Consider the following 14,195-nt stretch of genomic DNA (forward strand, 5'->3'; position numbering starts at 1 on the left):
GGGACATTATCGTCGTCACCAAGAAGAGTTGATTCACGACTGGTGTCACTCTCGTAGTGCCGACTTTCACGAGGGCCATCACTGAAAGAAAGTTCGATACGCAACAGCAGTTCGCAGTGCGAACTTCGCAAGTTCGCCGCTAGCACCGAGGACCCATCACTTCGAGATTTCAGCGATCAAGGGTGAATCCAAGGCAGTCCGCTGCGTGAGTAGTGTACGTCCGTGCGTGCAAGACAAGCCACGTCACCGACGGTGTCTTCGTGACCGTCACGGTGACCCACCGCTGTGCTTATCAGAGAGAGTTGGTGTCAAACACTGTGGTGCAAGGTGACCGGGATTTCAACCCAAGTTAAAGGGAGACGCAGATTTATCGGCCACGTCTTGGCTCTGTGCGATCGTGCTACATCTACTCCTTATCCCACCTAATCGATCGGAAGTTCCGATTCGGAACTCGTTATTTATACCTCTGCAACTTTTCAACTGCACACCGGCAGCAAGTACTCAGCAATGAGACACTTTCGAAGCGTCCGATCGATGAATAAAAGCATCGAATGCTGCGAGCACCTGCGCAGGTGTCGCCCTCTAAGCGTGGTCTGTGCCGTCTACTACGTTATCAGAATGGATAAAATACAAGGCTACTGCGGAGCTGAGAACTACACCATCACATATGAAGATCAGAGCCGCTCGCTACCTGGTGACAAGCAAGTGATACACGCATTGTGGAGTGACTCCACAATGTGGAGCTAGAAACACGCGCCACCTCCATTTCCGAGCTATGCGCTGTCACCTTTGAAAATGCCCTGGGTCCGTTTTGTTCTACTCTTCCTGGTATGAGTGATGGATCGTTGATGTCATGATGAATACATTCGTATCATCACTCTTCCTGGGGTTAGAAGGAACCAACAACTATGCTGCATCTGTATGCTATTATGGATCTCACGCCACGTGACGCGACGACTCACGTGTACCTGTATGTACGTACAGTGCTGGGAGAAGTTCTAGTTGCTAAGGAAGTTTCCAGTGCGAACAGAAGAAGGCATGAAGGGTAGCCGGAGTCCGGGTACAGGACTGTTACCCTTCGGTGTCTCCCGTCCATTGGTATTCCCCTTTGCACAGCTCGGAGTATGTTTCTCGTGCAGCTCTTATCGCTACAATTCTGATGCAATTCTCAACTCGTACGTTCGCTCTGATGCTCCTGGCCGTTATCAACATGAAGGATACCGCTGCCTGTGATCCAAAGGACTACAGAACTTGTCCGCCTAGGATGATTTGTGACTGCAGCAGTAGCTGCATTTGCGTGTGGAGCGGATTACACTAGGGCTGACCAACTATCACTTCGTGAGGCTCTCCGTTCTTGGTTTCTACGACCCCGTTTCGGCGGTGAGCTGGAGATTCATGAGCCGTTTTCATGCCTCGTATTTTTTTTGCTATATGCCCCATGTTTTGTCAGTCGTCGAGAATACCGCTTGAATTTCAGTATCATTCGCATGGCACTTACTTCCAAGTAACTTGGGATTACAGTCCGGCCAATTCGATATTGAGTATGCGTCTCAAGTCTCAAGGGTCTAACATCAGTTGTTGAGTTGTGAATATCCTTCCAACTCTGCTGACTTTGCCAAGCATAGTCTTCTCAGCCAGAACCAAACCATAATCATGATCATGGATAGAAGATAAGCACATATATTCAGGACATCGATATTAACTAACTCAATGTATTGATCTGGTTAATATCGATGTCCTGAATGAATCCTAATGTGGCAGTCTTGGCTGGTATATGATCACTGAGATCCACATGATGGAAGAGGGACGAATGGGATGCATCCTTGAGTAGGAATGCCGAGTTGATCAATCTATTCATATAGTTAATGGTCCATATCGACCTCAAGTCAGCGTGAACTGCACGCCGTGCAGCCCCTCTTTATTTCGTCGACTCTTTATATCGCACCCCGGAGTTAGAACTGTGGAGCGACGAACTATTCATCTTCCCAAAGAATTTGCGCTCGGAAATGACACTTACCGAATCTTGCTTTTGGGAATGTGTTCTAGATGATATCAGTCTCTTTTGGCACGTATGCTCAGAGCATTGGTAGTTGCGCTGTTCGTACTCTCTACGTGCATAGCTAGCTCGTTACGCTATAGTCTTCATGGTGTTAAGAAGTCTTTCTACCATCCTTCTCTTGTGGTGTTCGTCCCTGTGGCCGCCAGCTTCTACAACAGAATGCTCTACCTCAGAATAACAATCGGTGGATATCCAAGATATTCCTCCAAATCGACCATTCCATCTTGACTTCACTACACATTAATACCCACCCAGCGGCGGACACTCACTTAATGTCACTTGAAACTGTGCGATCTGGGATGACGAATTTAGGAGAATTCGTTATATTTTTCCTCCACCTGTCCTAGCCTGCAACGACTACTCTCTTCATTTTTCCCGAACTTAAATCTCAAGGAGGCTCCTCGAAAGCCCATTATGTTCGACGTGTCCAGGACCCGAACCCAGGATCTACATGAATCGAAACGCTCCCAGTCCACGATTGCTTCTCCATACACCAATCACCATCCTACACCAAATGGACGAATTGATGGAGTTCGTCGATCCCGATTTCGAGCAAATGGCGGAGGTTGAAGAAATGGTCGATTTCGTGAGGTATCCCGTCACGGCGGGACTCGGGTCTCTAACCGATGCAAAGTTTTACGAGAGGTTCATCTCCACCAAACGATTCTGTCTTGATCTACTAGAGGAGTTTAGGCCCCTTATGCGAGGCCCAAATCTCCTGGGAAGGCCTGGTGCTCCGCCGCTTTTCAAACTCTTGTTAACTCTGCAGTATCTCGGGCCCGGGAATTTCCATTGGTGCGTTGAGGAGGGATTTGGCGTTGCAAACACAGGCCCGATCGCAGCTTCCCACCCAAAAACTCGTTCGCTCAACCCGTACAGCCCTGCCGACTTCATCGGTGGCCATCGGACGGCCATCCTCACACAGTTGAGGACTGCATGCACGTCAAGACGCAGGGAATCAGAAACTACCGGATGGCAGAGGGTGGGAAAAATGAGCCAGCACGCTCAGCAGTAACTGATAGATGAGATAGAGTGTCAATAGCCTCACAGTAAGAGTTAGGACCAGCAGCAACAACATCAGCGAAAATACACAGGCTAGGTATAGCTCAGAGTAACTAGCTTCGCGGGAGAGCGCGTCACGGGCCAGTGCTTGCACCAATCTACACTCCACAAGCTTCGTGTAGTAACGTTCAACTTCTAGTTGTTGAAGGCACGTCAAGGATGGTTCGGGAGCACTCAGTTGAGGAAGCTCTCGAAGAGAATGGGTGCCTCGGTATACTCCACAGTCCGCTAGAGAGATGAGCTTAGAATATGAGGGACGAAACATGATGTCTCTTGTTATTCGGATTGTTAACGGGTGACGTATACCGATCCTGACATCGACTCGATACGAGCAAGCCTATTTAAATAGAAAGGGATTCTCCAGCACAGTGACAGTAGCGAACATCAACTACTGCATCTGGTTTATAGACTGTCAGTGGTCTGGGGCCACCTACGCCTCTCGCATCTTCAAGGAGGAAAGGGAGACAGTGATATGCATATGCGAGAACGAACACGCCCCAAGGGTCTGTTAAGGCTAAGGCGTCTTCAGACAGGTTCCTTACGATACCCACTCAATAAACTGGAGGTTTTTGGCTCACTGGTCAAAGTAGTGATTTTCATTGATGTAGGTCGTGCGTTCAATCCGCGGGATGCGAGTTTTGCAGGGCAGTAAATATCATATTTTCCGTGACATAAACTGGCCATTGTGAGGATAATGACCAAGATCAGCATATCGATTAGAATGGCTAGCGCTTTTAAGTTTATAATTTCAAGTTTATGTCACGGTAAATGCGACTGCCCAGCCCCTTTCACAGCTCCACGTTGGAAAGTACACCACACCGGGCAGCGAGTCCAAAAAATTCGACGCCCACCCACCCTCCCTCACCACGTATGAGTTTGCCCCATCACCACCTTCCTAGGGGGTACTGCAGGTGCCAGTAGAGGAGACCTTTGACATAGGGCGCCAGAGGCCTCCCCGTCCCTCTCTGCTGGGAAGACGGATCTCAACACGAGTGTAGGTAGGTTGAAATTCTCTTCAAAATCTATCAATGTTTTTTCGACTCATCATATAATTATCCCTATGATGGGTATGTGGATTTTTCAGATTCTATAATGGTGATTCAGTCGTTGAGAATTCATTGGTTTCCCGTGAGCGCAGCAATTGTCAGTGTGTGTACATCGACGACGTTGTCATCATCATGGCCCTACCGGTTGGGACGCGTCCCCTTCTTTCGCTCTTCATGCCGATCAACACTGTAGCTCCACTCGGCCGACTACCGAGTGCCCCCACAGTTCGTGTGAATTCAAAGCTGCCATAAAACCCTTTGATATGGGGAGCACCGCAGTCCTTGGGGTATCACAGCTGAACATGTTAACGTACCGGAGGCCCTAACGCTGAGCTGCAGTGGGTAATTAAGCGTCTGTACACTAGCCCGACTAGCAGTGTGGGAAAATATACACACAGTCAACTACATGTGTTGGTGAGAATATGGAAATTGTGGTAAATTCTTGTTGGGGAATATATGTTCGCTTTCCTCGGCTGAGCTCAGGAGTTTCTAAAGCTAATTATAGAAGTTTGCATACGAATTCGGGTAGGAGTGTACAGAATCCAACAAGAATTGCTCAAAATTTACTCGGTATTTTCATACATTATCACCGACACGTGTAGTTAACCCCGTGAATGTTTTCTCACTCTGCTTCATAAATACTCTACCTCAGTTTTTCATCGATAGTCGTTGCGGAAATTTCCGTTGCGTTGTCCTAGCGTGTTGAGTGTTGCAATTAGTGGGAGCTCTCTAGCACTTTTCTTTTTTTACGTGTTGTGGAATTCACCAGACATGTTACGGTATACGTTCGTTATCCATCTTATAAGTAATTTGCTCACCAGTGTTGGGGGTATTTAGGTTCGTCTCCTGTGAATTCGACTCCGAGTGTACAGAAACCAACAAGAATTTTCTGAAATTCTATCCCAGTTTTAATGCGCAAATTTTCCCCGCTATATGTGCTCCAGTTTTGGATCATTTCCAATGTTTTCCTCTCACAGCAGATCTATTTCCCCCGAGCCCAGCAGGTATCCCAGAAGAGTTACTGTTATTGGTAGTGGTAACTGGGGTTCGACCGTCTCACGTCTGGTTGCTATCAGAGCAACTCGTGATGGTAACAAGTATTATGATGAGGAAGTGAGGATGTGGGTATTTGACGAAGAAGTTGATTACAAGGGCGAGAAGCGAAGTTTGGTCGATGTTATTAATACACATCATGAAAATGTGAAGTACCTGCCTGGTATCACACTCCCCGATAATGTTGTGGCCAAAGCTGACCTCAAAGAGGCTGTTGTCGGTGCTGATATTCTCATATTCGTCCTTCCTCATCAATTTTTGCCAAAAGTTCTCTCACAGATCAGAGATTCAGTCCGTGATGATGCTATTGCTGTATCTCTCATTAAGGGTGGTTTCGACCGTGAACTGCAGTCCGACGGGTCAAGCAAGATTGTCTTATGCAGTGACCTTATTTCCGATGCTCTACCACAGCTGAGGACGGTAGCTGTTCTAATGGGTGGAAATCTTGCTATTGAAGTCGCTAGAGATCAGTTTTGTGAGGCGACTTTGGGGTGTTTCGATAGAAAGTCTGCTTGGATTCTCCAGAACCTTTTCGACAGCGAAATGTTTTCTGTGAATCACGTACGAGATGTGCAAGGAGTTGAAATGTGCGGTGCTTTGAAGAACATAGTTGCTATTGGCGCTGGGTTTTGCGATGGCTTGGGTCTTGGAATGAACTCTAAATCTGCGGTTCTACGTATTGGCTTGGAGGAGATGAGGAAAATTATCAAGTTCATCTACCCTGACGTCCCGGATCAGACTTTTTTCGAGAGTTGTGGTGTTGGTGATTTGATCACTACTTGTTTTGGTGGTCGAAACCGTCGTTGTGCTGAGGCATTTGCCAGAGCTGATGGAAAGAAGTCTTGGGAGGATATCGAGAGTGAATTACTCGGTGGTCAGAAGTTACAGGGTACTTTGACTTTACTTGAGATTGTTGATGTGTTGGGAGACGCTCCTATCAAGAAGGAACTACCTTTGTTTGCTGCTATTTATCGCTGTGCGTTCAAGGGTGCAGAGCTGGAGGAGTTCGTGAAGAATCTCAACACTAAGCAAATGCATCCTGGCCATGCGTATCTGGTTAACCCGTATGAGGTGAAGAAATAGAGGCAGATCTTTTCGCTATTATTTTGAAGATTACTGATATCAATACTGAGGACGTCAATCGTCCTCATATGAACAATTTATTCCCCTATAGCTGATCATTTTCATAGGTTAGTAATTCGACGGGTCTTGAGTTCAGCAGGGAGTTGGTCACAAATTAAGGCAGTAGTAGTCGGGTAGACTACTACTATACGAATTGATGGTGAATCCTATCATAAAGCATTGGGTCTGAGGCGAGTTACTGAAGTACATTTGCAGAGTACAAACTCGCTCCACAACGTTAAGGAGCTACTTGAGGTATAATTATGGTGTTACTTGAGTTTAGGGCGCAATTTGCTCCTACGACACAGGCCTATCGAGCCGATTCGAAGGGAACTCAGCTATGAGTTATGAGTATGATAGTAAGTAGAATTTCTGCACTCCATTGCTTCTTGGTCACCATTCATGAGGACGTGCTAGAGTGGTAGGTTCGATCTCTACTTGGCACCGGAAGAACCCCGGCCACCTCCACGCGACAATGACGCGTAGAGACCTATGGGGGCCGATTGGAACGTTCCTTATCATACAAGCAATACATGATTAGATCATCACGTTTCGCTGTTCTTAAGGGGGTGGAGGAGACCTTCGATCGACTTCTTCTCGTTCGAACGAACTCTGTCCCAAGAGATTCGTCATTGCAACCTGAGCGTGCTACGACGAGATCTAATCACAGATTAAAGCAAAAAGACGCGGCTCCTGACAACGGGTTCGCACACAATGCATACCAATAGACCTATGGGGGCCCTTGTCATCAGTAGGTCGATGAAACGACTCTGGAAGTCTCTGCGGAGACGGAAATCAGTGTGAAGACCCTTAGGCGTTATCAGGCCGAAGCCGGGCGTCTGGCACTGCGTAGGTGGTGGTCAGACAAACGGGCCGGTCTAGGCACTTGCGTCAACGACTTCTTCTACTGTGCCTCGCATGCGAGGCTATGGAGTCGAGGGGAAGTTACGCCCGCTGGCAGTGCCGTGGTTTTTGGTAGGGCTCCCACTCCTGCGCATCTTCACAGGTGTGGAGTGATCGACTCTCCGGTGTGCGACTGTGGAGCCCCGGTAGGGAATCTACGGCATCTCCTGCGCTCCTACCCGCTCCTAGAGCATGCCAGGAAACGTGTTAAGGGAGGTGACCCTACCTAAAAAATAAAAATTCAAGCAGCGACAGCAGCACAGAAACAACCAGTCGAGCGGATTCGAGTAATCAGAAGACTCGCCGGAGGTGCCAAGCCCAGAGGATGGAGCGGAGCGACGTTAATTAAGGGCAGTAGCCTTAGGGCAGAAGAACGTGATTGCTGTATCATGTATTGCTCGTTATTAAGGACCGTTTCAATCAAAAAAAAGAAACGACTGACGGTTTTGCGTGCGCGTATCCTGGGCGTTCGCGAGCGAAAGTTAAGGTCAGGATAAAGCCAAGCGGTTGGGCGGCTCGACTCGGGCCATATCCAAATCGTAAGTGCATCCTTGAGAACGTCGGTTTAACCGAAGTTCTCAGTGAAGACTTCTGTCTGAAGAATACAACCCTCTTTGGGGCATGCTCTACCTCGGATGTGCATCTCAGTACCTTCTCTCATCAAATCAAGCTGAGCTCTGTGGTTCATAACTCCAACATTAATTTACGCCCACAGATAATACAATTCGATCTGTGGAGTGGAGTTACTCCACTGGAGTACATCGACTTCGTTTCAGCTCACTTCGTCTGTGTTCAGTTAATGGAGCGTTGATGAAGCTTGAGTCGTTCGAGAATCTTGGATTTGTCCTTGGAGATTGTATCGAAATCGTCAAATATTATTTGTGATTACCCGGCTCCTTCCTCCCCGGTGTTGGGTCGTGGGCCGGAGGATGACACTAAACACGTGTGATCCTCGGCCAATGTGATGGGGCCAACCTCACACGGAACGTGAGGTGCCACACCACATCGCCAGGGTGGGCGGGCGGTTGGAAAAATGGACGACAAATAACTGAGGCGAAGGTGGGATGAAACCCAACATCCTGGAAGAGCTTTGAATCACTGCTAAGTAGCGCTAAGTGTCGTGTCGACACAACGTGTCTGTCCCTTCACACACGCCGGAGACCGTCGCCGAGTAAACTGGCCCAACAAGTTGACCTCGATTGAGAAGAATGTGAAGAATAATCATGGCAGGCTGAGAATAGTGGGGAGAGAATGTCATGACTTCTTCATAATTCATCAGCCCGGATCGCGAAGTTTCAAATGGCCCCTCTGTACGTCCGCTTGGCGGGCATTTATGGGTAGAATACCCGCGGTAATGAAGCCGAGTTCGAAATGATTGGTTCGTTGGCCTACCGTGGTACATATACATACATTAACTCGGTGAGGGTCACTTCCGACCACTCAACGAGAAGATTGAGAGATCGTCTCTACTCAGTTCTGGCTTCGACACGCGACATACTATGTCGCACAATATTCAACGTAGTGAATACCTAGAATAACTCTCTCGTAGTTAATAATATTCAACTCTAACTATTATGTCGGACATAGGAAGTCGGTGGAATCAATGAGGGGCTGCACGCTGACTTGCGAGAATATGGGCCGTCAACAGTCAACTGTTAACTATATGGGAGGATCGACCAACAATGTATTTCTGTTCGAGGATGCATTCCATTTGTAATACGAACTTCGTGTCTACGTACTATCCTGAGGATCTCAGTGATATTATGCTAGCCGAGACTGTCACATTAGATATGATTCAGGACATCCATATTAACCAACTCAATATATCGGTAATTGCTAAGATTAGATCTATATAAGCATAGAGACTAGAGACTTGTTCATGAATCATTTACAAGATAATATTATCAAGAAGTCGACCTGAAGGTCGGTGGAATGCGCTGAACCGATTCAAACTACCATCTATGTGGAAGACATAGCATGGAGTCTCAATCGAAAAAGTAGGGGGATATAATGGGGACAACTAAGGAATCCTCAACTGATCATCTGGATGAGAACGAACGGCTTGAGGACGGCCAATCCCAGGGAGAGTGGTTGTCTATGCTCATCATCAAAGACCGATATACTGGCAATTACAGTTACCAAAGGTACAAACGCACATAAACCTAGGCGGACAAGAGTTGGAGTCACCCGGGTCACAGGCATCTGCAGCATTGAAATGCGTAATGGCCATAACCATAGAAAGGAGAGCGACGGCGGAGGTGAAGAGTTGCATTAGAAATGTTGAGGTGACAGCTGAATTGGATGATCATTTTACAGAAATGCTTCAAGCCTACTCCAACCACTGACGAGTGATGCAAGTAGAATGCTAACACACAGGAGACAGCATATACCGGGGGAATCCGGTTTATTGACAGGCACTGCACGCACGCGCTCAGTCTCGGGACACGTGTGGCTTTATCTTGTTCTGCGACGAACAAGAACTCTAAATGCGGTTCTTCGTATTGGCTTGGAGGAGATGAGGAAAATTATCAAGTTCATCTACCCTGACGTCCCGGATCAGACTTTTTTCGAGAGTTGTGGTGTTGGTGATTTGATCACTACTTGTTTTGGTGGTCGAAACCGTCGTTGTGCTGAGGCATTTGCCAGAGCTGATGGAAAGAAGTCTTGGGAGGATATCGAGAGTGAATTACTCGGTGGTCAGAAGTTACAGGGTACTTTGACTTTACTTGAGATTGTTGATGTGTTGGCAGACGCTCCTATCAAGAAGGAACTACCGTTGTTTGCTGCTATTTATCGCTGTGCGTTCAAGGGTGCAGAGCTGGAGGAGTTCGTGAAGAATCTCAACACTAAGCAAATGCATCCTGGTCATGCGTATCTGGTTAACCCGTATGAGGTGAAGAAGTAGAGGCAGATCTTTTCGCTATTATTTTGAAGATTACTGATATCAATACTGAGGACGTCAATCGTCCTCATATGAACAATTTATTCCCCTATAGCTGATCATTTTCATAGGTTAGTAATTCGACGGGTGTTGAGTTTAGCAGGGAGTTGGTCACAAATTAAAGCAGTAGTAGTCGGGTAGACTACTATTATACGAATTGATGGTGAATCCTATCATAAAGCATTGGGTCTGAGGCGAGTTACTGAAGTACACTTGCAGAGTACAAACTCGCTCCACAACGTTAAGGAGCTACTTGAGGTATAATTATGGTGTTACTTGAGTTCAAGGCGCAATTTGCTCCTACGACCCAGGCCTATCGAACCGATTCGAAGGGAACTCAGCTATGAGTTATGAGTATGATAGTAAGTAGAATTTCTGCACTCCATTGCTTCTTGGTCACCACTTATGGGGACGTGTTAGAGTGGTAGGCTCGATCGGGTTTTGAGGCTACTTGGCACCGGAAGAACCCCGGCCACCTCCACGCGACGATGACGCGTAGAGACCTATGGGGGCCGATTGGAACGTTCCTTATCATACAAGCAATACATGATTAGATCATCACGTTTCGCTGTTCTTAAGGGGGTGGAGGAGACCTTCGATCGACCTCTTCTCGTTCGAACGAACTCTGTCCCAAGAGATTCGTCATTGCAACCTGAGCGTGCTACGACGAGATCTAATCACATTAGTTAAAGCAAAAAGACGCGGCTTCCCATCGCGGGTTCGCACGTTATACATACCAAAAGACCTATGGGGGCCCTTGTCATCAGTAGGTCGACGAAACGACTGACGGTTTTGCGTGCGCGTATCCTGGGTGTTCGCGAGCGAAAGTTAAGGTCAGGATTAAGCCAAGCGGTTGGGCGGCTCGACTCGGGCCATACCCAAATAGTAAGTGCATCCTTGAGAACGTCGGTTTAACCGAAGTTCTCAGTGAAGACTTCTGTCTGAAGAATACAACCCTCTTTGGGGCATGCTCTACCTCGGATGTGCATCTCAGTATCTCCTCCCATCAAATCAAGCTGAGCTCTGTGGTTCATCACTCCAACATTAGTTTGCGCCCACAGAAAATACAATTCGATCTGATGAGTGGAGTACATCAACTTCCTTTCAGTTCACTTTTTCTGTTCAGTTAATGGAGCGTTGGTGAAGCTTGAGTCGTTCGAGAATCTTGGATTTGTCCTTGAAGATTGTATCGAAATCGTCAAATAAAGATTGACATTCATATTAGTGATAATATCAATGTCAATCTTCATCGCAAATATTATTTGTGATTACCCGGCTCCGTCCTCCCCGGCGTTGGGTCGTGGGTCGGAGGATGACACTAAACAAGTGTGATCCTCGGCCAATGTGATTGGGCCAACCTCACACGGAACGTGAGGTGCCACACCACATTGCCAGGGTGGGCGGGAGGTTGGAAAAATGGACGACAAATAACTGAGGCGAAGGTGGGATGAAACCCAACATCCTGGAAGAGCTTTGAATCACTGCTAAATAGCGCTAAGTGTCGTGTCGACACAACGTGACTGTCCCTTCACACACGCCGGAGACCGTCGCCGAGTAAACTGGCCCAACGAGTTGACCTCGCTTGAGGAGAATGTGAAGAATAATCATGGCAGGTTAAGAATAGTGGGGAGAGAATGTCATGCCTTCTCCATAATTCATCAGCTCGGATCGCGGAGTTTCAAATGACCCCTCCTCTGTACGTCCGCTTGGCGGGCATTTATGGGTAAAATACCCGCGGTAATGAAGCCGAGTTCGAAATGTTTGGCTCGTTGGCCTACCGTGGTACATATACATACATTAACTCGGCGAGGGTCACTTCCGACCACTCAACGAGAAGATTGAGAGATCGTCTCTACTCAGTTCTGGCTTAGACACGCGACATACTATGTCGCATAATATTCAACGTAGTGAATACCTAAAATAACTCTGTCGTAGTTAATAATATTTAACTCTAATTATTATGCCGGACATAGGAAGTCGGTAGAATCAATGAGGAGGGGCCGCACGCTGACTTGCGAGAATATGGGCCGTCAACAGTCAACGGTTAGCTATATGGGAAGATCGACCAACAATGTATTTCTGCTCGAAGATGCATTCCATTCGTAATACGAACTTCGTGTCTACGTACTATCCTGAGGATCTCAATGATATTATGCTAGCCGAGACGGTCACATTAGATATGATTCAGGACATCCATATTAACTAACTCGATAGATCGATAATTGCTAAGATCAGACCTGTAAGAGCTTAAAGACTTCTTCAAGAATCATTGACGAGATAATCTTATCAAGAAGTCGACCTGGAGGTCGGTGGAATGCGTTGAACCGATTCAAACTACCATCCATGTGGAAGACATAGCATGGAGTCTCAATCGAAAAAGTAGGGGGATATAATGGGGACAACTAAGGAATCCTCAACTGATCATCTGGATGAGAACGAAGAGCTTGAGGACGGGCAGCCCCCGGGAGAGTGGTTGTCTATGCTCATCATCACAGACCGATATACTCGCAATTACAGTTACCAAAGGTACAAACGCAAATAAACCTAGATGGACAAGAGCGGGGGTCACCCGGGTCACAGGCATCTGCAGCATTGAAATGCGTAATGGCCATAACCATAGAAAGGAGAGCGACAGCGGAAGTGAAGAGTTGCATTAGAGATGTTGAGGTGACAGCTGAATTGGATGATCATTATACAGAAATGCTTCCAGCCTACTCCAACCACTGACGAGTGATGCAAATAGGATGCTAACACACAGGAGACACACATATACCGGAGGAATCCGGTTTATTGACAGGCACTGCACGCACGCGCTCAGTCTCGGAACACGTGTGGCTTTACCTTTTCTGCGACGAACAAACGTCAAAACTTCGAAGGTAATACAGGTGGCGAATAACGGCTTTTGATCCTTAATTCACTATTGCATTTTCGCCTTGTCTGAGCCTTGCATCACAGACTAATGCTGATTCTCGCGCAGAACATGAAGCCGCGATCGAACTTCCGCATTGTGCGGGATGCCAAGTGTAGTTGTTCGCGCGCGTACGCGAGGAATCTCGCTCGCCCATTACTCGTTGCATGAAACGGCTCGCAGCCCTCAGGCTGAAATGGATAAGGTGAGAGGCCTTATTACCTATTCTGACTATCCCAAGTGTTGTTGAGTCAACAAGTAGACCTGCTGCCAGAAAAATTAAGGAATCGGCCTCAGTTGGAAAATTTCAGTTGCTCATCAGTGATCAATTCACATACGGTATGTCCCATCAGATACACTATTTTGAACCTCTTTAGAGAAGCTCGTTAGCCAGCCCGTGGCACAAAAATTTGCAATGACGGATGTTCGCGGTCCGCAAATCCCGGATCTAACCCCCAAAGGTTACTTTAGCGAGAGAAAAAGGAGGCGGTTTTCGCGAGCCATCTGGCTCGAACGAAAACCGCAATATGAGGTCAATTTAACCGCATAAGTGTGGAATCCGTTACGAGAATTGTATAACTCAAAGTTCTCGAGAATATTCAGTAACGATGTATCACACTATGTCAATGGAGTATGTTTGTGTAGCATATTATCGTCCGTATATCACTGCCCATATATTACCACCTCCCCATGCATCATTTCCCACATTGCAAACACAATCAGTTTGAACTGAACAACACCAATAGAGTTATAACACTTGAGCCATGTATCGAACACAGGCCATCCACAACATTCCGCGCTGGAGCGTTGGAGTCTCCAGCATGAGATAGATGCTCTAGGAAAATGGAGCATGTGCAACCAAAGACACCAGTTGAATACAAAAATATGAAATTCATTACACCAGAGCGTGAGTTCGCATATACCATGGAACATGTCATGCCCATGCATTACTGTACCACTAATAGGCGAAGATCTCAGAACCCGATTCATCGAATCAATCTCCTATCTCCCGTAAAACTGCTCTGACGATACTTTTGCGCGCCGCGCGCGCCATACGTACGCATCAACATGTGGATCCGAACATTTCAATACCAATCTCTG

The 14,195-nt window shown here is 47.1% G+C and overlaps 2 protein-coding genes across 2 annotated transcripts; both read left to right on the plus strand.

Moving 5' to 3' along the window:
- Positions 1-5,127: 5,127 nt before the first annotated feature.
- Positions 5,128-6,303, plus strand: Pmar_PMAR023807 (glycerol-3-phosphate dehydrogenase, putative; the record flags this gene model as incomplete). Its single annotated transcript, XM_002778592.1, has 1 exon — positions 5,128-6,303. The coding sequence occupies one exon, from the start codon at positions 5,128-5,130 to the stop codon at positions 6,301-6,303; it is 1,176 nt and encodes a 391-aa protein (XP_002778638.1).
- Positions 6,304-9,760: 3,457 nt separating this feature from the next.
- Pmar_PMAR023808 (glycerol-3-phosphate dehydrogenase, putative) lies at positions 9,761-10,150 on the plus strand (the record flags this gene model as incomplete). Its single annotated transcript, XM_002778593.1, has 1 exon — positions 9,761-10,150. One exon carries the CDS (start codon positions 9,761-9,763, stop codon positions 10,148-10,150), a length of 390 nt encoding a protein of 129 aa, XP_002778639.1.
- Positions 10,151-14,195: the final 4,045 nt, after the last annotated feature.

The sequence above is a fragment of the Perkinsus marinus genome, assembly GCF_000006405.1.
Source record: "Perkinsus marinus ATCC 50983 genomic scaffold scf_1104296948516, whole genome shotgun sequence".
NCBI lineage: Eukaryota > Perkinsozoa > Perkinsida > Perkinsidae > Perkinsus > Perkinsus marinus.